We start from the raw sequence: 24,450 nt of genomic DNA, 5'->3' as shown, positions 1-24,450 counted from the left end.
CATTTTGGAGCAAGTTAAAACGCTATGTGATATTTAAGGACCCCTTGTCCTATTACTCATAGCTGTTTGCTATTGTACTTTGGCAGCTTCTTTGGAAACCAGCAAAAAAGAGTTGTTTCTGTAGAAGACCTGAAGTCATGAGTCCTGCTGTGCCATAGAGGAAGGTGCTGTTGGGCCTTGCCATATCCTGGTGAATCTGATACTTGCTAGGAGCTTTGGCTTTCTGGCTGCTGCATGCATCTGTGCCTTTTCTTCCATTCCATTTCCCCCTGTGTTTCTGGCCCGTATTCAGATTCCCTCTTACATTGCCTTTGTCCGAGATCGTTTTTTAAGCAGCACCCGGTGACCCAGGTCCCCAGCTGGCTTTATGGTCTGTAAAGAGGCTGGTGTGACAGCTTTATACCTCGTGGTATAGAGGTATAGAGTGGTAGTTGTTTCTCTATCCCATCTTCAAAATCCAAGCAATCCTGCTTGCCTCTCTCTTTCTTGTGGTCCCATATCTCCACCTCAGGCATATCATGCTGCTTCCACGTTGCTCTCTTGCTCATGGCCTCCAGAAGGACTGGCAGAAGAAGGGGGCAGCAGAAGAGCACTGCAGGGTGTGCTCCCCGGCAAACAAGAGAGCTGATCCCATGGGACATTCCTTCCACCAAATGGATTAGATGACCAGAAAGGGAAAAAAAATCTGTTTTAAACCTGCACCCCACAGAGACAGAGCCACTAACTGTCCAGGTCCTCCCTCCGGTCATTCCTGCGGGCCTGGAGACAGGCTGCCACATAGAGAAGTTGGAGATAGAGGCTAATGGAGATGGAAAATCAAAGCCCTCTCCTACTGCTCAGGAAATAAACTCCATTTATCCCAGAGGCCATGAAATATGTGCCTTTCAAAGACAGACACTGGTAACACATTCCTACCTAAGTCAGGGACCACAACACATCTTTCTGATAAATTCAGTATATTGTCTCAGCTTGTGCTTCAAAAGGACTTTGAGGTCTCAGATGCTGGCAAGCTACTTTTTAGCACTCAGTGCCACTGCTGCTTAGTATGGTGGGAGAGATGAGTGGCTGTTCTACTCAGATCATACCTCACTATGGCATTTCCTTAGCCGTGTCAGAAAAAATTACAAGCAAAACAAAACACCTTTCAGCGCAAATTCCTTTTGTTAACAGGTAACCATATTTCCCACAATGTCTGAGCAAGAGACAGTCACTGCCACAACTGCTTGGGTGGGGCTGCTGGGATCTGGAAGGATGAAATCATCACACATCCCACCACCCCACTCTCTTTGAGACATTTCTGACTAGGCTCATATGATGTGGTTGCCTCCAATTAGGAGGGACTGGGATCAGTGATTCAGAAGGTCACTTCCAGTCCTGCAGCCCTTAAATAGTATGGAAAGAGTTAGTCTGAGGTTCTAGTAGAAGGCAACAGTAATTGTTAAAAATGGCTCAGGGCCTGGAAGTGTGTGACTAGGGCAGGAGAGGGGAGACTGTGGTCCCAGCTGTTGCTTAACTGAAATCATTAGTCTTTAATACTGCTGTCCTTTATGATCTGAGGAAGTTTGTCCCCTGGGAGCAATGTCTCTTCCAAGCCTCTGTAAGTCCATGTGCTCTATGTGTATCATTGACTCATGTTGGCTACTGACAGTCAGTCTGGGTCAGCACAATATGCAGACTGACAGAGTGATTTAGTGTCATTACAACTGGCCAGTAACCAGAATTGTATCAGTTGCTCCTAGGTCAAGATAGATGTACTTGTGACGTATGTAATTTTCCCTTTCCTGCACTCTCATTCTGTCCTGGGAACATGTCCTTGTAGGATGCAATAGGCACTGTTGCACCTTCTGGTCCAGCCATCTGCAGGGCAGTTAGAGACTCGGGAGTATGCTTGTATAATGTAGCTAACTGGTTGGGAAGGCTGCTTTAGGAGCCTTTGCTCCTTCAAAAACCACAAAAGCCAAGCAGTCTAATTGACTACCACAAAATAAACCCCTTCCTTTCCCACATGCATAGTCAATATTAAATAACATCCTCTTGTCCAAACTGGGACAGATTCCTGCTCACCTTGGGCACATAAAGCCTGGAAGGAACTTTCTTGCACAGGATATTAGACCATAAATATTTATGCTGAAATATGTTTATATGGATGTTTATATTCACACGTAATTATGCAGCAGTGAGGCATTTTACAGGCTTGTCCTCTCCCTGTCTTCAACAAAGATTGCCTTTAATGTCCCAGTGATGTACCAGCTCAATGTTTACATCCCTCTTTATTGTGAAAGCAATTGTGATGTCTGACAGCAGTATTTCCTGTCTGTTATATGCAACACCATCAACTTATTTTCATTTCCTTGAAGAAGAAACCTACATTTGTGCTCTCTGAAGGCAAAAAAAATGATTCCTGAGGAGTAATTTCTGGGCATGATATGATGCCAGTCTTGAGCCCTGATGCAGAAAATTGTTGCTCTGTAAGTTATTACTGCAAGTTCCTCCTTTAGCCTGCAGCTGCGAGTGCATGTACTAATAACTCAGCAGAATAATACATGTGGTAAGATATTCAGCTTTACCCATGCATTCTTTCTCCTCTGTTTTTGCAGAGTTCCCCTTCTTCTTACAGTTAAGCCTGGACATATTTTTCTATTTTAAATTTTCCAATGATTTGTACAAGAGAGTATTAAATTGCTAAAGGGCATATTAAGTATTACTGCTCTGTTAAACTTGAATGAAGCAATGCAAGTCTGGAACGCATTTAATAAATCTGCAGCCTGATAAGTAAACTTTCTTTGCCGAATCTGACATTCCTTTGCACTAATCACCTATGTGAAAGAGCTGCTTCTAATTCTTTTACTCTTTTAACTTTCTCACCCCAAGACTAAAACCAGCTGCAGGCTTCCCCTTCTCTTGGCATCGTATTATTTAAAAACCTTTCCACAGCCTTCAGAGGAAGGTGTGCGGGAGCTGGGCACTGTATAGGCTGCAGATCTATCCACATTGCCTTGCTGGAGCACCCCTTGCTTACATTTTTCCAGCTTTTTTTTTTTTAATAAGTTGGACAATGAGCACATAGCATGCTCAGCTTTGAGGAGGGCTCACAGTGAGTATGTGGAAGCTGTATCAAGCAGTGGTATTCACTGACCAAGGTGTCAGTGAATGCAGGAAGAAGAGATCAAATCAAGCTACCTAAAATTGCCCGGGAAAGCTCAAGAGATTTAAGACTGATTTTTATTTATTTAACCTATTTTTTTTAAATTGTTCTTTCACTTGAAAAGCCCATAGGTCATTTCCAGGGTGATTCACCTCCTTTATTTCACTCACAGGAGGAGTGGCCATTGGATTAGGCTCCATGAGGAAAAAGCTTGTGAAATGTGAGACCATTACAGTGGCTATGTAAGGTGGCAAATCAGTTTTGATTGATGACAACTCTTCCAGAAGGCTTTGTTTTGCATTTCATTTTCTTCTGGTAGTGTATCCCCCACCATGTCTGTCCTTCTCATTCACTGTACCTTCTTGCCTCACAGAGCTGTTCTGGCCTGTCTGCTGCATGCTACACTTCTGTTTAGCATATTAAATGAATTGTCAGAAAGATTATGAAACCTGCTTCAACAGAGATTTCACCTCTTGTGAGAAGCCTGTAGAAACTCTCAGACCTGTTGATAAAACAGCAGAGAAAATCTCCAGGTCTCTATGATGAAAGCTTCTGTTTTCTTGTATCATGTGATAAATAGCCTTATTAAAGTCAACACTTCTTGCCCATGATAGCCTTTTGCACAGTCCTAAACCCTTGATCCTCAGCTGGAGAGCAAGGCTGAAAACAGCAGAGCATATACACAGCTACCCCACTGCTGTGCTCCTGGAAGAGCTCCTGATAATTATTTTATTCTTAGAGCAGTCCCTGTGGTGAGTCAGTGAGATGAAAAATTCTCTGATTCGATTTAATTCCTCTATTTAATGTCCCCCTTTGCAACGTCTCATAGTAGTTTCATCGTAAGGGATGTGAAGAAAGACAATAAAACATGTGAGCACTACTTTTGTGGCCCTCCAGCCAACAGTGCTTCACAAAACAGAAGAGCTTTTCTTTGTGGAAGTCTGTCTGCTAGAGGATGCTCAAATGACTGATACTGAGGGGCTGGCAAACTCAAGGGGAGTTTCTCAAGTCCCTTGACAGCCTCATCACAACAGCAAAAATCATGGTTGTTGCCTGGACCCCAGGCTATCCCTGTGGTGCAGCACAGTGCAGTTGTATCTGCAAGGGCTCCCAGTTCCTTCTCACCGGGCTGTTAGCAGAATGATGTATGTTAAAAAGCCCATTTCTCACTGCTTATCCATGTGACAATCAATCCAGTCTGTCCCATTATGTGCCACTGTACCCCATTACCACCTGGGCACTCAACCTCATGCCCAGGAAGACCTGGGGAACAAAGAGGAGGGTGAACAGGCAGAGAAGATAATGGGATGTCTGCCAGGTAGCAGGAGGATAGGACACAACCTCTTATTCAGGAGAAGAGAAGGGCAAATGGTGACTAAAATGGTAGATACAGGATTGATGGTTGAGTCCTAGAGCTTAGTGTGTCCTTCTCCTTTAACGTGAATGTACAGTAAAGGGTACCCATGCTGCGTGCCAGACTGGCAGGACAGAAAAGGAAAGCCAGGGCAAATACTGTATTGACAGCGGGACCACAAGGCTCCTCATGCTTTTCTGATGACACGTTTCAACCCAGATCAAGCTTTTTAGGAGTGAGCTGCCTCATGTGTCACAACCGTCAAATCCTTGGCCTCTGCACTGAGACTACCAATGAGAATGCCAGCTATGATGGTGGGTTTATTTTCACTGGACTGAATGGACTTCCCTCTCATTCCACAGAGAGCACGAGACAGCTGTAAGTTAGCAACAGCTTTTCCTTGGAGAGGGGCCCAAGGCATAAGATTTAAACCACCTAATCTCTCTCTATGCCCATGTCCCGGGATCTATGTTCTGTCCAGACCAAAATAGCAAACAAGGAACCACGGGTGAGTTCACCTAATGAAAACTGCACATACTCCATGAGGTGTTGCTGAAGAGAGGTAATGGGAAGGGGAGTAAATATGGGAGAAAGCTCCTGTTTGAAGTGAAGGAAGAGACCCAGGCTCCCCTTCCTGAAGTGAAGGCTGGATATGTCACATGCTTCTAAATGTGCCCAGCAAAGCTGGGATTATAATAGTGAATGATCTCTCAAGAGAGCAGTAAGGTTCAGTCTATTCATCTTTTCTGGGCTTTGATGTCACCAGAAGAAAGGTACCATCTGTGCGGAAGTTTAATTTGTTCTTCCCACTGCCAAAAGTAAACGAGAATATGGTTTTGTAGGTTTGATGTTTGTTCATCAAAGGTTGTTACAGCCCCAGCCTGGAAAGGACTTTTCATAGCCTTGGTTTCTTTGGTTGGTTCTTGAAAGCAAGCTGTATATTATCATTTCAATACTCAGTAAGGAGCTTCATCCCTCTTCCTCTCTCCTCTAGAGTGCCTGACTTTTGCTCTGATCTCCAGAGACGTGGCCACTCCCTGGTTTTTCTCTTTTAATATCCCGCCACATCTCACACCATCTCCCACCCGTAATCTTTAGCATTTCTCGGTGCCTGAGTGCTCGCTGCCAGCCAGAACTGTTCGTTCAAGCAGCCCCGGCTTCATCTCGTCTCTCTCGGGCAGGTCCCTTCCCCTTCGCCCCGGCCAGTCCTCCTCCCCACCGCTGCTGCCCCGCAAGTACCCGCGGCCCGGCAGATGCCGCCGGGCGAGAGCGAAGCCGGGGCGCTGCCGCCAGCGGGGCCCGAGTGCAGTCCCGGAGCCGGGCCCGACTTGCGACCTTCGGGGCTGTTTCGTGGCGGAGACACCCCCGGCGCTGCTCATCTGCCCCGGGCCCGGGCCGGCGGCGTGGGGGCTCGGCGGGTGGGTTTGGCCGCGGCCCGCGGCTCCCTCTAGTGCCCGCCGCCCGGGCAGGCCCCGAGCCCGGTGGAGCGCATCGCCCCCCGGGCAGGTCCTCCGAGCCGGCTGTGGCTCAGGGGGCAGCGGACACCGCGCGTCTCTGCGCGGAGAGCGTGGTTGGAGTTATCCACTCTTTCCTCCAAGGCAGTAATTCCGGGGAAAAAAAAGCAGTCCATCTCAGAAACTCTGGGGGAAAGAAAGACCTTCACCGCTTGCATGAAGGATCATTTGTTCGCTTTCCCCTGCTTCTCATTATAAAAGTTATTTTTCCCAAAACAGGATGTTGGGCCAGGGGAGGTAATATAAACAGATGCATTCTTTGAAAGCCTGTGGTGCATTTTTGTGGAGCACAGGCTCTGCATTGGAAATGCGGAGACCCATGAGGTGTGGGAACAAGGCAACACAGCAGTAGGAGGAAAAACCCTTCCTCTGAAAAGTGAGTCAGCTCAGAGCCCCCTTTGACTTTGCTGAGAAGCTGAGGTCACAAAGTTGAGATTGAAAGGTGAAGAAAACCTTTAAAAAAAGCTGATATTGGCAGCTTGATAGAAGAAAGCTTGAAACAATATTATAGGCAGCCTTGCTTCCTTTTAAAAATGTGCAGCATTTTGCACCAGCATGGACATTTGCTGACCAGAACCAAAAGGAACAAAGGATCCCGTCCCTAATTATCTCCCTCAGTTTGGTTCCAGCACCTGAAAGCCAGTGGCTTCCAGGGTTATTGAGCAGTTTAACCTGGTTCCATCACTACATCTGGATCCAGGCTGAATATTTTTCCCATTGCTGTGTGCTCCTGTCTTTTATCAGGTGTGGACTTTTCACAAAGTGTGCCCTCAGCATCAGGGGCAGGAAGAGTGGAGCCAGAGAGACTGTGAGTGGTCTTTCTGTCAGCTCCCTTATGGATATCCAGCTGCTTGAAACCTACATCAGGAGTGGCTTTCCTCACTCCACTTATACAGGGTTCTTCTGCTCCTTACACCCTCCCATGCACTTCACCTCTTTTCTGGTTTCTCTGCTCTGGTCTCTAAACTTTTTAAAAACTTTTTAGAAGCAAAACTCTTCTCTCTTTTGTTCCTAAAACCCCTGTGGACCTCCAGAGGGCCACAGTTAGTGTTTTAAAGCTATACACATATACTTGCTTATGTTGCTATACAGTGAACAAACCAAACACATGCTGACTGCCTAACTGCAGTGCTATGGTGGGAGCCTGCCATTTCTGTGTGTGCCAGCCTGGTTTGGCTCCACTTGGCTGCTTCAGATTGTGGTTCCCTTTAGGGCGGCACCTTCACATAGGCTCCGTTGGCCCTGAACAAAATAATAACCATTTAGGCAGTCTCCAAGCCTAAAGTCCCAACAGCTAATGCAGTGCTTTCCCAAGAATGAGCTACCGAGTCCCGGTGCAAGGTTCAGGGCTTGTCCACACCATTTCTCTATCAGATCTCCTCTACAGCAATGCAAATGGGAATGATGAGTAAGGGAGCAATTCTTCTTTTGACTCACTGGACTTAAGCAAACTGCTTTTGGAGGGACTGGCTGGAAAAAACAATGGATACTTGGGTTTGGTTTGGCTTACTAATTTTTTCTAAAAAATTCATCTAAACCGAAATGACTGGCATGCACTGGAGAGGAAGGAAGAAGGGAAAGCTAGCTGTTCCTAGGCATGGAGCACTGCAGTCTAGGCCTCCTCAGCAAGAGGCTCCTGCAGTTTAACCTGCACTCATCCCCATCTTGCATAAGGTTTCCTCTGCATGCCAAACATTTTTTTTCAGCATTTTCTGTTTCAACTGAACATTAACACCATGAGGTAAACATAATATTATTATCAATACTATTTGTAATTATTATTACTATTTGATCTTAAATATTGCTGGTAAGAGGAGTCTTCAAGGATATGACATGTCACTGCTGGCTTCACAGTATATAAGGGCTGGCCAAAACCTGAAGGGCTATTTTGAGGAAGGTAGGGATTACCTGTTGTGTTTCAACAAACTTTTGTCAGCTCACTATCTGGCAGGAAAGCGAAGAAGATTTTCCCATGGAAAATTTCCCCAGGGAAATTCTCAGGACCTCCTTTTTATTTCCAGAGGAAGACAAATTAGTCCAAAGTCCCCAAGTGTTTTAGAGAGTTGCATTCAGTTGCATTTCCAATGGTGTCCGGGCTCCTTTCTGAGTCTGGGACTGACACAGAAGGAGGGAGGCTGAAGTGTCAGGGGCACTCTGAGCAGTTGCACCTCGGCTGGATTGTGAGGTGTATGGGGCATTTGCCAGTGGGATCAGTGGGAGGCAAAGGAGCACAACTCCTGTTTGCAGAGACTGCACATAAATAAGGCAAACAGTGCAGGCATTTGGGTTTGCAAAGTCTGGCTCCACCACAGCTATTGTGATCCCCGTTATTCAGGAATTCTACAAAACCATACCAACTCTCATAAAAGTTTTGCAGAGAAGATAAATACTACACTCTAGCATTCGCGGTGAGGGGAAAGGAAAGCTTTATGCAATTAGGCTGGGCCACACAGCGATTCGGCAGCAAGCTGGGCTGCCAGCTGTGCTGGGCTCCAAGGCATCCATGCCTGCGACAGCACCGGCACGGCCGCTGTAGCCTGGGCGGAACCTGAGGGGGGCCAGGGAGGGGGCACTGCTGGACCACATCCAATTTTTAAGGAAAGAAAGGATCTGACCTGCCTTATGTTAGCAGGAGCAGCAGCTTTCTGAAAAGATGCTGACCTGCAGCTAGATGTATTTTCCTTGGATTGCTCCAGTAAGCTTTGCTATCTGTTTCGCACTTTTACATCTATTTTGCAGAGAAGTTAGAAGCTCTCAACTTTGGTCAGAGCTGTTCTTGGCCAAGGTTTTGCCAATGCCTCTGTTCTCTTTCCTGTAGTGAGAATATAGAAATGGGCTGGGTCTCATCTTGTCTTCCTTGCTGGAGCTGGCTGTCATGGTGCTCTTCCCTACAAAAGACGAAAACGCTTTAGGCTCCTTTGGTTTGGCCAGTACATGCCCATGAGTGTTCAGAGTAAGTTTGGGAAGAAGCCCCTTCCCTTGGGCTAAAAAGAGGACATTCTCTTTTCTTTCCGAGAAGTAAAAAGCTTTTTTCCTTTAACTCAGCAGATATTGTTTTGGAAAATCAGAGCTGACTGCATGCTAATTCCATCTTCTTCTCCCAGTTTTGGAGTGATAAGACATGTGTGATGCTGCTTGACACTGTGATATTTATAAGACAAAGTAGAGGTCAAATTTGCTGAACGTTTTCCAAATTCCACTGAGGTTTATCACAAAGAGCCCCATGCACAGACACAAGTGGCGTGACTGACAAGGGCTGGATTGTGGAGCACTCGAAAGCTTAGTTTCCAGCTAGTGCTGATGGGCCAAATCATGTTCTTTGGGGCAAAACCTCCTGGAAAGCTACAATTATGCAGAGACTCCAGGGAGTTTTCACAGCAAAGTTTCTAACAAGAAACCCCATTGTGAGGAGCTGGGTTTTCATGCCTTAAGAAGCAGCACTGTCCTCTTTCAGCATTGTCCTGCCTTGTTCTTGTGAGAAACAGCTCAGAACTAAGCTGCTGTGGGGCAGGCAGGAGCCTGCTGCCCTCCCTCCCCTGCACCCTGACACCTCCCCTGGATCTCTGCAGCCTCTTTGGAAGAGAGGTGCTGCTGGGCTTTCCTTGCCAGCTTACTGTCCCAAGAAGTGCAGTAAGGAAGGTTTTTTCCCACAGCAAGTGCTGACAGGACTAGCACAAACTTGTCCAAGGGAGATTTGGCAGAAATGCCCATCAGCTAGCTACAATTGAGGAACCAGCTCTGTTTCCCTCACCCCATTCAGACACCAGCCTCCGGGCCTGCTGCTGACACTCAGTGTCTCTTCTCATATCGGAGGACTGATACTACGGAGACTTCTTTGCACCCTGATGGGCTCACCTGCCAGTGCATTTCAGCCTCCCGGCTCCAAGCCAGAGGGGACGGATTTGGCATTGCTAAGCCTCAGTTATTTCAACGGAGACAGGCCAGGACTCGCCCTAATACTCAGAGCAGAAACTAGATCTGGAGCAGGAACGAAGCTGACACCTGCAAGGTGGGCTCAAAATCAAGAGCCTTCCGCCAGCATCAAAGTTTAGAACTAGGTTCAACAGCTCATGCTCTTCCACAGACACTTGGACAGAGGATTATATCCACATTTACTCAGTCTTCCTTAAAATGCTCCCCAGAAGACATGGGCAAAAGCTTTAATGATGTGTACTGCCCAGGTAAGGAAAGGAAAGAGAGAAGATGAGAGTAAAGCACCGTATCTCTCAGCTGAGAGGCATATGCCCCTATCTGGTAGCTGGAGAAGCTATCAGAAATTTGAGTTTGTCGGTACACCAGACAAAACTGACTACTCAGTGAAGTGAGAACTGTCTTTTCATTCTGTGTTGGTGTTGGTTGCTGAACATTAAGGCATCGCATCATGTTCCCAGTTTTTAAGCACTGTGGAAAACCAAAGGAAAACACAACTTAAACTACGTATGTGAACACAGGTTTGATGACTTTTCAAGTAGGCTACAAGCACCATATATTGAAGGAGAAAATGTGTCCATATTCTTGTGAATGGCTAAATTTACAAGATGTGACTTCAGCCACCCTCCTATCTGCTTATCTGCTCTTACTACTACAGGAACACCTTTCCCAAACATAAAGCCACCTTACAGCCACGCCATTTCTGCAGGTGTTTATCATGCAGCTGAACAAATAAAACTTGGAATTAATCTTTATCCCAAAAGGACATAAATGGTCTGATGAAGGGCTAAAAAGTTATTCATATTTAGGCAGTTAACTGAAAGGTTTTCAGAGTTTTAAGGAAACAACTACATGTAACTAAAATCCAATCTTAGAGCAGAAAAGAAAGTTCAAGGATTAAGACACTTGACTAAATTATCGTTGTTGCTTTTTCACAACCTTCCTGTGTGACATTTGGAATATCACTTACCCACTTGATGTATCCATTCCCAATGTATGAAATGCGGATAACAGTACTTCTTTACCTCCACTGTGGATCAAAAGGATAAAGACAGTAATCATTTTCCAAGATGCTCAGACAATATGGTTAGTGAAGAAATACCCTGCACAGACCGACCTTGAGAAATACAGCAAATATGGCCTATGGTTTGTTCAAACACAAACTAATGGAGAAAGTGAAAATGGAAAAGGCTCACAGCTCTTCTGTGAAGCATAAGTGCCTCATTGCCACTTCTTCTAGCACATTTATCCAGCATGATCTTGAGAATCTTGTCTTCTCTGGGGAATCAGAGACTAACAAGTACAGCTGATTTCCCCTCCCTGAGCTTCCCACCACACAAACGAGATAGGAGGCTCCTAGAAGAGAAATTCCTGTGTGCTGTGGGAAGCTATACCCTGGACTTTCGCTCTTGTGTCTGCTACAAACTGTAACCACCTCTGTTTCTTTCCTGCACCTAAACTGGAGACAATCATGAGATCAACACTGGAACATGCTCCCATGATCCCCGAGGTTATCCGAAGTCTCCTGTAGTAAACTGGAAAACTGCAGGAATACTTTCCCTTGTGGTACGGTAACTAAATATTACTCTGCTTGTCAGCGGCCCCACTGTGCCAAGGATTCATTTCACTCTGCTCGTTACTTGCACCTGGAGAGAGTTTTGCTGAAGGATCAAATCTGTGTCTTCGATCAGCTTCTGCCCATCAGATATAGGAATAGGCTGCGTGCTTATACTCTATCAGGTTTCTGAGGCGGAGTGGCAATTTGAAAGAATACTGAAAAAGTCAAAAAACCAAACAGTAAACAACAAATCTGAAGCAGCATTTGAGTTTGAAGCATGGTCTCAAGTTTTCCAGACAAGCCAAAGCCATAGAGGGAGCAATTTGTGCAACCCTTCTGCTGGGTGCTCTATATCATGTCGTGTTCAGACCATTAACCTTAACCCTGAACAGCATTGTCTCCACTCCATGTATTCCTGCTAATCTCTGTTTTTCACAGCACCAACTGCCCTGTGGTGTAGCTGATTTTTTAGCTTTTTTCCCCCCTATTTTATCCAGAGAAGGAACAGAAGGATGACAAAAGTCTGCATAAAGCAAACTCCTGCCTGACAGCAGTGTTATTAACTTACCCTTTCACAGCCATGATGGTTAAATACAAACCCAACTCACATTCTCCCGTTATATACTCAGAAAAGGAAATCCACATGTTTATATTCAAAATCCACATTAAAATAAACCACAGGTCAAATCTCGCCATCTTATAGTGTCTGAAAGGCCAAATATGTGTTTGCAGAAAACCCTCTTCCTTCCCCATCCCGTTGTCCTCCATAGCAACCTTCCATCCCACCTCCAGATTCTTCCAATAAGACAGTGTCAGACGTCGGTGCTGTGACACAATCGTTACAATGTGCTGGTGCTCCCATTACACACACCTCTACTTTCTAAAGCTTACAACTGAGATTTGAAGTTCACTGCATGCTGCAGCTTGGCATGCAATGCCATTTCTGGGCAAAACAAAGAAAACATATGACCTTGCAGGGAATTTTTTTCACCCCCAAATGGCCATTTCTCATAGATCTGCCTTTCAGCACCCTTCCCACCATACCTGTGGGCACCTAAGCAGTGCCTAACTTTGCAAAGAGTCCTCTGGGAACCCTGCAAAAGCACTTCTGGTGATTCCAACACCACTAGACAGGCACTTACAAGGCTCGGTAACATCCTCGTTTTTCCCATGGAATCTGTGTATGAAGGTCTACACGTAGCAATGCTCAGTTGTTTACTTTGGTCTTGGCTGATGCAAACAGACTGATCAATAGCATTTTATATGTTTGCTGAACTCTTTGCAATAAAGGCCAATTCCTTAAAAAGAAAACAGAAGGAATGCTGTAGTGTTGTATTCTAGCTCTCAAAAATGTTGCTCTGCTGTTTTAGGCTAATGGTCTAACATCACAGATGTTCCCTTTCTTAAAATGGAGGGAAAGATCAGAGCACCATTACCCTTAACTGGAAATTAAATTATTTTTTACGAGGATGTAGAGTTTTACTCTTTGGCAGACAATGTTTTTTCATTTGATAAGAGGACCAAGGTTGGCATGCAGTGTGGTTTGATCTATTAGTCAAAAAACATACCTTTACATTAAATTTCCTTATGTCAAATATTGAAAGGAGGAAGAATTCTATGACTGGGATCCACAGATCTGTTCTCCAACATTTAAAATTTGTGGGTTTGTGTGTGTCTTTATGATAAAATGTACCATTCTATATTGTAACATTCAATCAAATTCATCAAAGGTTCAATGATAAAGAATTGCAAAGAAACTGAAATGCTTCAAATCAGGTTCGCATGCCTTCAGTTCTGCCAAGCTACTTCTCTACATACAAGTAGAGAACATTTCAGATACTTGGACTTAGCCTTGCATCACCAACACAGTTTATGTGGAAGACAAGTAAAATAAACAGAAACAAAAAAATGGCACCATTTGTCACCGTCACTTGAAACTTAAGACTAAAATTTATTTTTTCCAGATTGCTGCATTTTAACAATGGTTGATTCTTTCTTTATTGTGAAGGCACTGATGCTTCACTTACATTATAACATCACTCTGACTACTGGAGCTTTTATGCCTGGCCATCAAATACCACATCTAGTAAAAAGCAGTGTATAGGGACTAAGTTGTCTCTCCCCAGGATAAAGCTTCTTTCTACTTAGCAGCCTCAGAACACAGACAAGGTATTTCAGGGTCATGACTGCATATCCAAAGTAAGTAAAATAATTCTGACTTCACTCTCACACCTCCAGATAGTTTGAGAAACAGAATTAACCTGGGAGCAACCTGTCCCAGTCTCACTGCTAAAGTATGACTTTAGCGTACTGTGCCATCTCCAACACTGTTCTGCTGGGTGCAACTCCAGTGTCTTACCCTCAGCTGCTGTACCCAGGTAGGAAAACTAGTGCAAGCAAGTGGATTATGGCGCCAGGAAGAAATGTGCAAGTTTTATTTTTAAACATCGTTGGACTGAAAAATAGAGAGTCATATGGCTTACTGATATTTCAGAAGATAGTAGTGAATAAGTTAAAGAAGATTTCATCCCAAAACATATGTTGCTTTCATTTATAGCTAAGCTAATGTACACATATATTTTCTTATTTTTATAAGTGTCCCCCCACAAAGACCTACAAGTACATGCATGGCACTTCCTACAAAACTGTCACAGGCTAAAGGCTTGCAAACAATGATTTTTTTTTTTGAATAGGAAATATTCATCAGATCAAAATATAATCATTTAAATCAACTTCCTGAGCAACTTAGAATTTGGAATGTGCTGAAAAGTTTCAATAAATAAGTCAAAGATTAACCAGCTTAAAATGTACCTGTTAACAGTTATGTAAAATACATTTAATGACAGAGAAATAGGCCACAGGACCAGGAATATTAGATGCTATGTGCCAGATAAACTTAAGAAGTACCATTCAAGGAGAGGTCAGGTTGATTGTTATGAAAAATACAACAACATTAAACCCTAGCGAGTAAATCATTAAACAGGTTTTGTATTGAGAATATAAGTAGTGATGGTTGAAAATACCATTAAATAATCAGATAAAAACAGACTTTACTGTAAGCAGCAGTGAACTTCCAGGAAGGGTGAATGTGTTGACTATATTCTGTTAAAACATTGGTAAAAAAAGGATTCAAACAGAATTTCAGAAACATGAGAATACTAGTTTTCTTTCCGAAATATAACAACTCCACAGTGTGTACACTAATCATTACTCTTTCAATGTAATTTCATAGAAACCACTTAAAATATACAATGCAGCAGATTCATATTTTAGCTAATATGTTAGTTATTATCTGTGCCATTTTCAGCTTTCTTTACATGCTCCCCACAGTAGTGCATTGCTAACACCAACCTGGGATGTTAACTGTGAGAAGAGAATCTTCTTCCTAATATTTTCTGTAAGTTAGCATCTTGTCTTAACACAACTACACTTCTTTATTTTCATTCTCTGTGTGTAGGTAAAGACTGACTGATGAAGAAGATGGACCATAATGTTTATTGGCTGTCAGCAGGCTCATGGAAGAGGAAACCCTTGGAAAGAACATTTGAGCTTATATGCTTCATCCATCACAAAATAACTTCTGCCTGTTATTGCAAACTGAAGTATGACCTTGCAGAATCAGCAGCAGAATCAGAAGCAAAAATTGCTCTGTAGATGTTTGAGAAAGGATATGAGATAGACAGAGGTGGGTTGTCCTCATCCTGGCAAGTAGCTGCATCTCTTCATCTCTGCTTCTTTCCTGTGCTCTAAGGACAGGATTTTATTGCTATTACCCTCTGTTAGTACAGCTTCCTCTGGCAACAACAGTGCACAAGAGGCCAAGGCCTCATCAAGACCCCAAACTCCCCCCTATTCTGCTATGGAGCAGATGGCCAAAGAGCTCTGTCCAGGGCTGCCTGCAGGTCTGTCGCTTCTGCACCACCAGTCCTGGCAGGCTGCCAAATAGCTGGCAAGCACGCATGTCACAGAGAACCCCACCCTGGGGACATCCACCTTAAAGACAACATATTGAGGCTATTTCTCTTTCCCCTCCCAGCTTCCACTGATCTCCTTTCTAGTGTTGGTAGATAATACTTGTAGTGATTAATAAGGGCAACTTTCACAGTGACTCTCTTAACAACCTATCATTGAATCAGCTTTGGTTTCACAGAATGTATCTTCCTTTCTTTGTTTTATGATTCTGAAATATTTCAACTAGAGAAGCTGTGTATGTTCATATTATTAATTTTCCTTCTAGCGATGCTAAAAGCAGGACTTTGGTGTTTGCACTGGTGGGACAGCTGCGTTCAGCTTCAGATGTGAACAACTAAATTCTGCAGTTGCAGAAATACAGGACATGCTTAATAAGGGTTACAGATCATCTAAGTTTTTAAATTACTTTCTCTCTATATCTTTGGATTTGTGACTCATAAGAAGAAACGAAAATATACAAATACCATTCCTGAACATAAAAACCATATGCTGCACCTTCTCCTTTAGAGTCTAATAGAAATATACTCAACTACTGAAACAAAACTCTACCATTTAGGTAACCCTGCCTGGCACTTTTGATTTGTTGTTGCCATTCACTGGCCTGGTAACTTTTCCCCCTCTAAGAACTAGAAGGGTTTACCAAAAATATCTGGTTCCTGTAACTTGCCTTACACCCAATAGTATTGATTTGCCAGAATAGCAGCCTCGTTTCTCCTGCACAGGGTAATTTAAGAAGCCATTACAAAGCCCCTTTCTGAGCCTGGTATCCTTGGATGTGCACAGACAAAGCAAGGGCTCTGATCATACCACTGGGATACCAGTGTGCTTTGGATAGAAAGAGACACTCTTCCCAAATGGCTTACTGCCTGTAGCTCACATAGCTGGTAGTTAATGCCACAGTGTTATGCAATGGAGACCTGTTTCTGGACAAAGAGAGAGACAAGAATCCATAAAATTTACTTTTCAAGACTGTCTAATCTATTCTTTTATGTTTTTCAGCTTCCCAAGGGACTATTGTGTATTCCAAAAGTTATTTTGTGATAGATGGTAGGTAATTCCCTCTTGAACCATGCTATAGCAAGGATGCTATAAAGCCAACGCCATATAATGAATCAAACCTGCAAAACCAGGTATCTCCCAATGGCTCCGGCATATGGGAATGGTCTCTTCTGTTCCATTTCAAATCTGCTGCGCATTAATTCAGTCCCTTAAGGAGTTACTTTTAATAATAATAATTAAAAAAATCTTAAGAAAGCTGGAGGGGTGACCAGAAGATAAAGGATAGTTCTTCCATCCATCACCTTTTATAGATATCCTCTAGCCACTTTTCATCATCTTCTTCCTCGTCATCTATCGGTTCCTCTGTTTCCAGGGGAGAAGGAATGAAGAACTCAGGTCTGGGACGTGGTTTCCTGATATGAGACTTCAGTCCAAACTTGCGCTTTAGCAGGTGGAACTGTTCTTTGACATAGTAATAAAACTCGTATTCATATCTCATGCGTTGGTAGAGGATCTGTATTGCTTCTGGAGAGGGGACGGTTTTTTTCACTGTCACAGTCAGATTGCCAAGTTTCCTATGCTCTGTAAAGAAAGAACAAAAAGCAACATGATGGGTGCTGATTAATGAGACCAGACCTAAACTTTTTTATTAAAACAGTAAGGCATGGCCCTACTGCATTAGTGATACAAATGAGCTCAAGCTGTCTCCTTATAATGAATTTACTTTTAACAAGATGTGAGAAAATATAGCTGTTTGAAGTCAGACTTGAATGTTTAAATATGGTTAGTTCATACATAGCATTTCACATTGTTTGCAGTCACCGAAGATCTTAATCACCAATGGTTATCTGGAAACACAAATTAGGTCATATGAATTATGAGCATAAACATGTAGAGAAACCCACAATCTTGCCTAGCTTTGGAAATTTGATGCATGCCAAGTATATCAAGCACACCACTGAGCTGAACTAATCAATTATTTCCTATGTGGCATATGGTGACCTGTCTCAGTTGTGCTTTGTTATCTAAACAGATATTTATCAACCTGAATCCATCTCAGGCTAGCACTGAAGCATTGCTGGCATCACCACATGACACGTCAAGACTGATTTGTGCCTACTAAATTTCTGATCCTGTTATACCTGTTAATTGAACTAGACTCATCTTCCTGCCATGCCCTGGGAGAGGAAGATTTCACTATTTTTTTCATCACCTAACAACTTTTGCTTTGGTAAACTGAAATACAACACCCGTATTGTTGATAAAGAATTTGAGCTCCTAACAAAAGAAATAAATTTCCTCTTTGCCTCCTCTCTCAATAAATTACTCTACCATTGTAGATGAATGTATTTAAACAAGATGTAAAGCAAACTCTCAAGGCAATAATTCTGCTGTTTCTACCAGATGGCAACAGGCTGCCAGAGTATCCTAAGCACTTTGTTTTTCTCCAAGACAGAGATGTAACTGAAAGTCAACTGTGAAGAACAGAAAAAGCTAGAAGTATTGACCTATAGTATCAATATATCTCCTCTATCAACTGCAACTTTCTTTAGGAAAAATGGAAATGATTGTTATAAAAATGAAGTACTAACTTATATAATTAGGCTTCCTGAAAGCTCAGTGCTCCAACCCAGTAAGCCTCAGATGTTACTCTAAGAGAACGTGATGTCCATGGAAATGACTGTAATAGCCTCAGAATACACCTAGGTCCAGACATGGCAAGATGAAAAGGCTTGCATGGAAGTAAGGAGAGACCAGTTAGACATTAGTAAAAAACCTTTTTTTGTGGCAAGGATAGTTAGGTAGTGCAGTAGCACATACATGTTACAAAAGCTGATCTCTGGAGGATTTTAAGAGCAGATTAACCGGTTCTGTCCTAAAGAAAGCCACTTGACTAGGGGACACATTAAGGCCATTTTCTACCACTCTAAACCCAAGAGATTAATTTTAATCTTGTTGGTCCTTATTTCACTTTCTTGCTCTTTGCTACAACAGCAAGGTCTGCATGAGAACTGGGGTTTTTTTTTAGGTGTTTTTTTTTTTTTTTTGGTTGGTTGTTTTTTGTTTGTTTGGGTTGGTTGGGATTTTGTTTGTTTATTTGTTTTTTAGGATAATGTCTTGGCTTCTGCTGCTTATTCTTTCCCTAGTATTTATATTTGTGATGCTTCAAATGCCACACAGAAATTCACATGGTTCTACATGACTACATAGATAAACTGTTGCAGTGAAGAAGAGCTGGATTTTAAAATGGAAGTTCTGCAAATTGGAAGTATTCAAAAGGGTCAGGCCACGAAGGACGGCAAAGAAAAAGCTTACAAGGAGTAAGCCGACAACAAAGAACATTTCATGTTTCCAACTGGGTTCCAGTGGCAGCAACTACTCTCACTTCCAAAGGGAGTCCCTGAATCAAAATGTGATTTTACCATAGGCAGAGTTTTACTCACATGGGCAGAACAAATTGAGGTCTTCTCAAGCCCCTGCCAGCAAAGCTTAACATAGGTCTAACAGCTCTACAGAGAAACATGTTTCCATAACTGGTTACACATAAAGCTAAGGCATGCATTGATGGCTCCTAGTAGAAGTGAGTTGTTCTTGGGATGCCACAAGCAATGTATTTATTCAAGAGAAATAATCAAGAATAACTTCTTAGGGAAGAGAGGAATTTTAAGCAAAGGCAAACTCTTTTATTCCAAGAGGTAATAAAAGATGAGTAGGCCCATCTAGCTAACACAACAGCAAGGATTTTTAGGCAAGAAGTTGGTACAAGATTTTAAATCTTGAAAAGTACAACAGATGGTCAAAGTACAGCAGTGTGAAAATGAACTGCTTTCTTTAAATTTTAAAAGATTAATATTCATATAGCTTAGGGGTATCCACACCTATAAGCAAATTTGGTTTTCAATCAATGGACACGCATTTTCCTCTTTCAGAGTAAAGGAATTGGAGAAATACAACTGAGAACATTTTAATAATACTACATAAGACAAGTGCTGCTGGGCTGGACATTCTCACATTCATTGGACTTCATTGCATCATATACATCTGGTGCAGAAAAAAAAGTTATATCTGAAATAGCTATTCTCCCTCTCAGTTTTGCTTACCAACTGCAGCAGAATAATTTGAAATTTAGGAAGAATATGACACAAAGACAGAATATGTTGACTAGCTTAGCCAGTGCAACAGTGTTCTAAATCACAAAAAAATTATTTAAAGCACTAATTCTATTCTGCATTTGTACTTTTAATTCCTTCTCTAAAGGACAAATGGTTTTCATTAGTTGGTAACAATTAAAACATGTGGCTGTGTAATTAAATGGAACTTTCACACCAAACTTTTTAGTTCTTTACACTGAAATCTCTGTCTCTACTTGTATACTGAAGTAAAAACAGCTTAGTAGACGGAGTTCTTTGTTCTTAAATTACAGTCATATATGGTGAAATATGCTCTATGTAACCTGACTGTTTATCAATTTGTTTAGTTTTATTTCGATAGGAGTACAATGATTAAAATATATAAAACCAGAAAACCACAGATGCAATTTTTAACATGCTGTTTAGCTAAGAAAAAGTATAGGGGAAGGATCATGAAATGCTTGCATTTGAAACAGACATTAGCATAGAAAGCACTAACTGTAGTTAGTGAATAGTGTGAAATATTTAGGTGAAAATATTTCAGTGAAAATATTTGTGTTTCCTAAGAGCTTATTCTCTTCTATACCACCTTTACCCATAGACCAGAACAGAGTAACAAATGTCTCATATTTTTAAATTCTCAGTCAAGTTGTCCAAGTTGCCTTCAAGTTGCCACTGATGGGTATGAGATGACCACGCTAGGAAGGCCACTGTACTCAGTCTGTCCTTGGGAGAGAAGGAAACTGCTTCCTTATGATTATTGAGCACTTCAAGACATTCCTTTCTGGTGCTTAGCTCCTGCCAGCTTTGCAGTCTGGTTTTCTTTACAAACTCAGCAGCAAATATACGCTACTAAATATTGCATTTATTAAGCTTAAGCCTTTATACTGCTTGCCAACTTCATTTTTATTTTACGTAAGTTATTTCTGCTACAGAAAACTCCATTTAGCTCACTGGAAAAAGCTCTTTACTTATACAGTCCCTCCAGGACTCTATGTGGGAAAAGCCACTTTCACAGCTCCAGCTCCCTTCGGTGGCTGCTTCTCCCAGGAGAGAGAGGCACTTGTGCTCAGCCCAGGAGCGCTGCCAACAATGACAAGGTGAAAGGACTGTTTTCTTGGAGGGGGAGTCAGTGGGGGCAGGACCGGCCAAAGGCAAAGTACTGGTGGTGTACCAGGCAGGGAGCAGCCCAGTGCTGCAAGCCAGCACAATACGCTCCTCCTCTGAATTTGCTGTTACAATGGCATAAAGGGGTTTCTGGATGTGTGCAATTCTTCTTTGCTCTACGTGCACACCTATGGCTACAGAAGTATACGTATGACAGACAGAAACACCCGTACTCTGGTAGGCTGCAGGAACAATGTAAATTTTCTGGCTCCTGTTCATTTGCCCTGCAGCATCATGATCAGTAACTGCAGTGCATTAAGAGTTGTGAGGTGTGGGTTGTTGGATGGCTCCAGTTGGGACTGTGCCTGGCTGTAGGCTCAGCCTTTTGATAAAACAAGTGAACTCTACCTTTTTTTTTTTTTGCACTTGAGTTTTATTTAGATTGGTTTCTAAGCTTAAATATCTTAAAAGGCCCTTTAGTACAAATATGAATGAAATCACAGAACTGCCCCTTGAAACCATAAGCACCTCTCCTCGTCATAGAAGAAAAATGGAAAATTAAGTAGATCTGGCTTAAAGCCAAAATACCAATCTGCATATGCTACATAAACCCAGCTGTTCCACCAAAGGATCCTTATTTTATGACCTTTGAGACAGCTAAGCAGATGGAGGGCAACAAACTACACCATTTACTTCTTAGGGTTATTTTTTTAAAACTGTGTTTGCTTAGGCATTCTTTTAAATTACTAAAAAGAATGTACTATCCAGTAATGCAACCTCCCCGTGCAGCCTGCTCATACCTTGAATTAAGACTAAATTGGTATGCAGATAGGGATGAAGAAAATTAAATTTTTTTGGGTAACCAAGGGATGAACATTTACTATTACTTTCCACACACTCACTTTTTTTTTTTTTTTTTCAAAAAAAGTAAGAAATTGGCATTACTCACTGCAGCAATCCAAACCATAGGGGAAAATGAGTTTTATACTTTGTGGCTCAAAAAACCTTGAATTGCCATATTTAGATAAAATAAACCTAAAGGCATTCTCCACTTCAGAAGAGAATTTCAGCATGACGTGCTCTCCAGTGTCCTGCTGTTTTGGTGGGTGCGATGCAGAGGCTCCTCCTCACTGCTGCTCCTGGATGAAGCCTCGGGAAGCCCAGCACCCTTGGGGATCCAGTGCAGAGAGGTGAGCCTGGCTGGAGGCAGTGCAGGATGGCTGCAGGCCAGCAGAACTGTGGGCTTGCCTGCCTAGTGCTTGCAGGGGAAAAACTCCACGCCGAGCTCTGCTGCTCTTACGGCTGTGTGAACACGATGGCTGTCACAGATAGAGCAAACTCATTTCCTGGAACTACACAGGGAGGCCCTGCATTTCAATCGTATGCAGCTGAGCTACAGCACATACCTACTTCTCCACAGTTTTAAATGGCAATAAATGTATGTCACTGCGGTTAGATGTGACGTACGCATCGGTGAGGACCTCTGCTTGATATGCCTCCCAAACGACCACTGTGGTGCTAAACAGGGCTCTGACGGCTATGCTTGAAATGATCTGCACTCAGAATATCGAACTGCAGCTCAGCAAAAAAATTTTCTGGCACAATTGATCCGCTTTTCAAACCTGAAATTTTTAGCCTGGCTCTTGAAGGATATCTGGGAAAGGACAGTTTGGGGAGAATGGATGAGACACCGATGTGTTGGGCTCTCATGTTGTCTTTCCAAAGGCCACAGGACTGCTTCCACTCAGGAGTCTCAGGCCTGGGGCAGGACTCAGTTCCATGCTGGAAGAGGGATGGTGTGCTGTAGCTGCACTATGTGATGGAGCACCTTGCATAGGCTCACATTTGCTAAAGGAAAGCAGTGATGGTGGAGAAAACCCAACACAGTCACTGACCAGGCAGACGTATATTAAAAATCAAAGCTGATGGAAAAGTTAAGTAGTAATTTGTCCCATAGTATCTACTAACTTTATCTGAAATACTATGAACCCCTATTATTAACCTCTTTACTGCTAGCTTACTCTATTCTGCCATTCCCATCAACAAAATACAGTATAAGTTTTAATAACATGTAGACAAAGATTAGACACTCATGTGCATATTGAGGACAGTTATACTAGGCTCACTAGCAATGCTTACTTTGTTTTACCACTTCATTCTGAATTACTGTGCTGCTTTGCTGACATGGGACAACTCCTAACTCTAGGGTATTAGGAGAACTCTAGCACACTGGCACACAGCAATTTCCTATCTCCTAAAGGTCAGATAGGGATCTCTCTGAAAGGACAGCTCTCCAGAGGTAAAGGAAATACACAGAATTTCACAGATCTGCAATCCTAGGCAAATAGAATGTCCTATTAATTATCAGTCAGGGATCTTGGGAGCAAATACACCAGACTGTAATTAGCACCGACACTGTAAAATTATGTCTTTCTATGACAGAGACTGAAATAGGTGAGACAGATACGCAAATTCTTTCTTACCACTACAATGAATAAAGCAAGCAGAGGGAAGAATAATCTCACTGTTAACCTAATATAATTTATTTATATTAACATTGAAAATATTCAGGAAGCTCTGATAATGATAACCTGGCAAAGAAAAACGGGGGGATGCCAAAACAGAGATTAGCCAGGAAGAGCTCACAGAGATAATCTGAAAGACATGTAATCAAATAACTACTAATGCTCAAGGATGAAAACATCAAGGAGGCATGGCATAAAATCAGCACAAGGAAGAAACATAAAGAAGAAAGAAAAAAAAAAGTTAGTGATAAATGATAAACGTAAGAAGTACCATAGGCTAAAAAGGCCTTAAATAACAAAAGAAACATCTTTCTACAGTATGCAAGTAATATATATTTAGAATATATTGCAGAGGTCAACACTACACTGATGTGGCTGTCAACTGAACAATGCAACAGTGATATGCATTCAACAGTGCTCTGATATACCATTTAAGCATTATATCACTATTATGAAACACTTGCCTTACAACACACAGCAATGCAAACATATAACTTTCTCCATACTTTGTAAACAGCTACCACTCTCTGAGTTCTCCTCTCCCCCCAGTAAGTATTTATCATGAAATTTCTAACTCTCCTCCTGGAAACTTCATGGTGTTATGCCTTTGCTCCTACCAGTAACAACATGGATTTCCAGCTGGCGTGAGACACCTCAGCCGACCCTCCCGTACCACACATTGCCTCTGCTCCCGCCCCCAGCCTGGAAATGTGCTGTATCTCACACAAGATCAGACAACAAATCTCAATGGGATCTTCTAAGAGACTCCTTTATTTGCTGCATTTTTATGTTGCATTCCCAGTTCAGGTAGGTTACCACAGAAGGAAAAGAAAAGCTGAAAAATAACCCACATTGGTAGACTGAACAGGCAGATTCTTATGAAAATGTGGTCAGGTACTTTTATAGCCGTTAAGCAACTTCTAAGTTGAACTAGACAGAGATGGAGGTGCCAAAACCAAAGTCATCTGCAGAGGAAATGCCAGGATTGTCTAGTTTGAATTGCCAAAAGAACTGCTATGGTTTCAGTTCATACACAATTTCTAATGTATCTTTAATAGCTGTTTAAGTGTTATTGAATGAATCCAGTCAAATTTGGATCTGACAAAACCACAGTTTAAAAATAGGTTCTTACAGATTGCTTGTGAACAGTGTTGCATAGTAGGTTATGCAGATAATAAATAGCATTATAACTTTTTTGCAGAGAGAAGAGTGAGT

The 24,450-nt window shown here is 42.4% G+C and overlaps 1 protein-coding gene across 5 annotated transcripts in view; it reads right to left on the bottom strand.

Annotated features, from left to right (window-relative positions):
• Window positions 1-24,450, bottom strand: part of UST (uronyl 2-sulfotransferase) — a 224,628-nt gene that overhangs the window by 54,102 nt on the left and 146,076 nt on the right. For 2 of the 5 annotated variants that reach the window (XR_003916111.1, XM_029962819.1), the window contains exons 8-9: window positions 16,775-17,054; window positions 10,914-10,973 (exon numbers count right to left, since the gene is read on the bottom strand). Coding sequence is in view for 4 of the 5 variants with exons in the window: in XM_029962819.1 (XP_029818679.1) it covers window positions 10,914-10,973; window positions 16,775-17,054 (340 nt within the window). In the remaining variant the exon portion in view is untranslated. Of the gene's footprint in view, window positions 1-10,909; window positions 10,974-13,085; window positions 17,055-24,450 lie in introns of those variants that run through there. The other 3 variants (XM_029962817.1, XM_029962820.1, XM_029962818.1) reach the window with 3 other exon arrangements.

Source organism: Manacus vitellinus, unplaced genomic scaffold (genome assembly GCF_001715985.3).
Source record: "Manacus vitellinus isolate BGI_N305 unplaced genomic scaffold, ASM171598v3 scaffold_4_pilon, whole genome shotgun sequence".
Lineage (NCBI taxonomy): Eukaryota > Metazoa > Chordata > Aves > Passeriformes > Pipridae > Manacus > Manacus vitellinus.
This window is presented reverse-complemented; position numbering and strand designations above follow the sequence as displayed.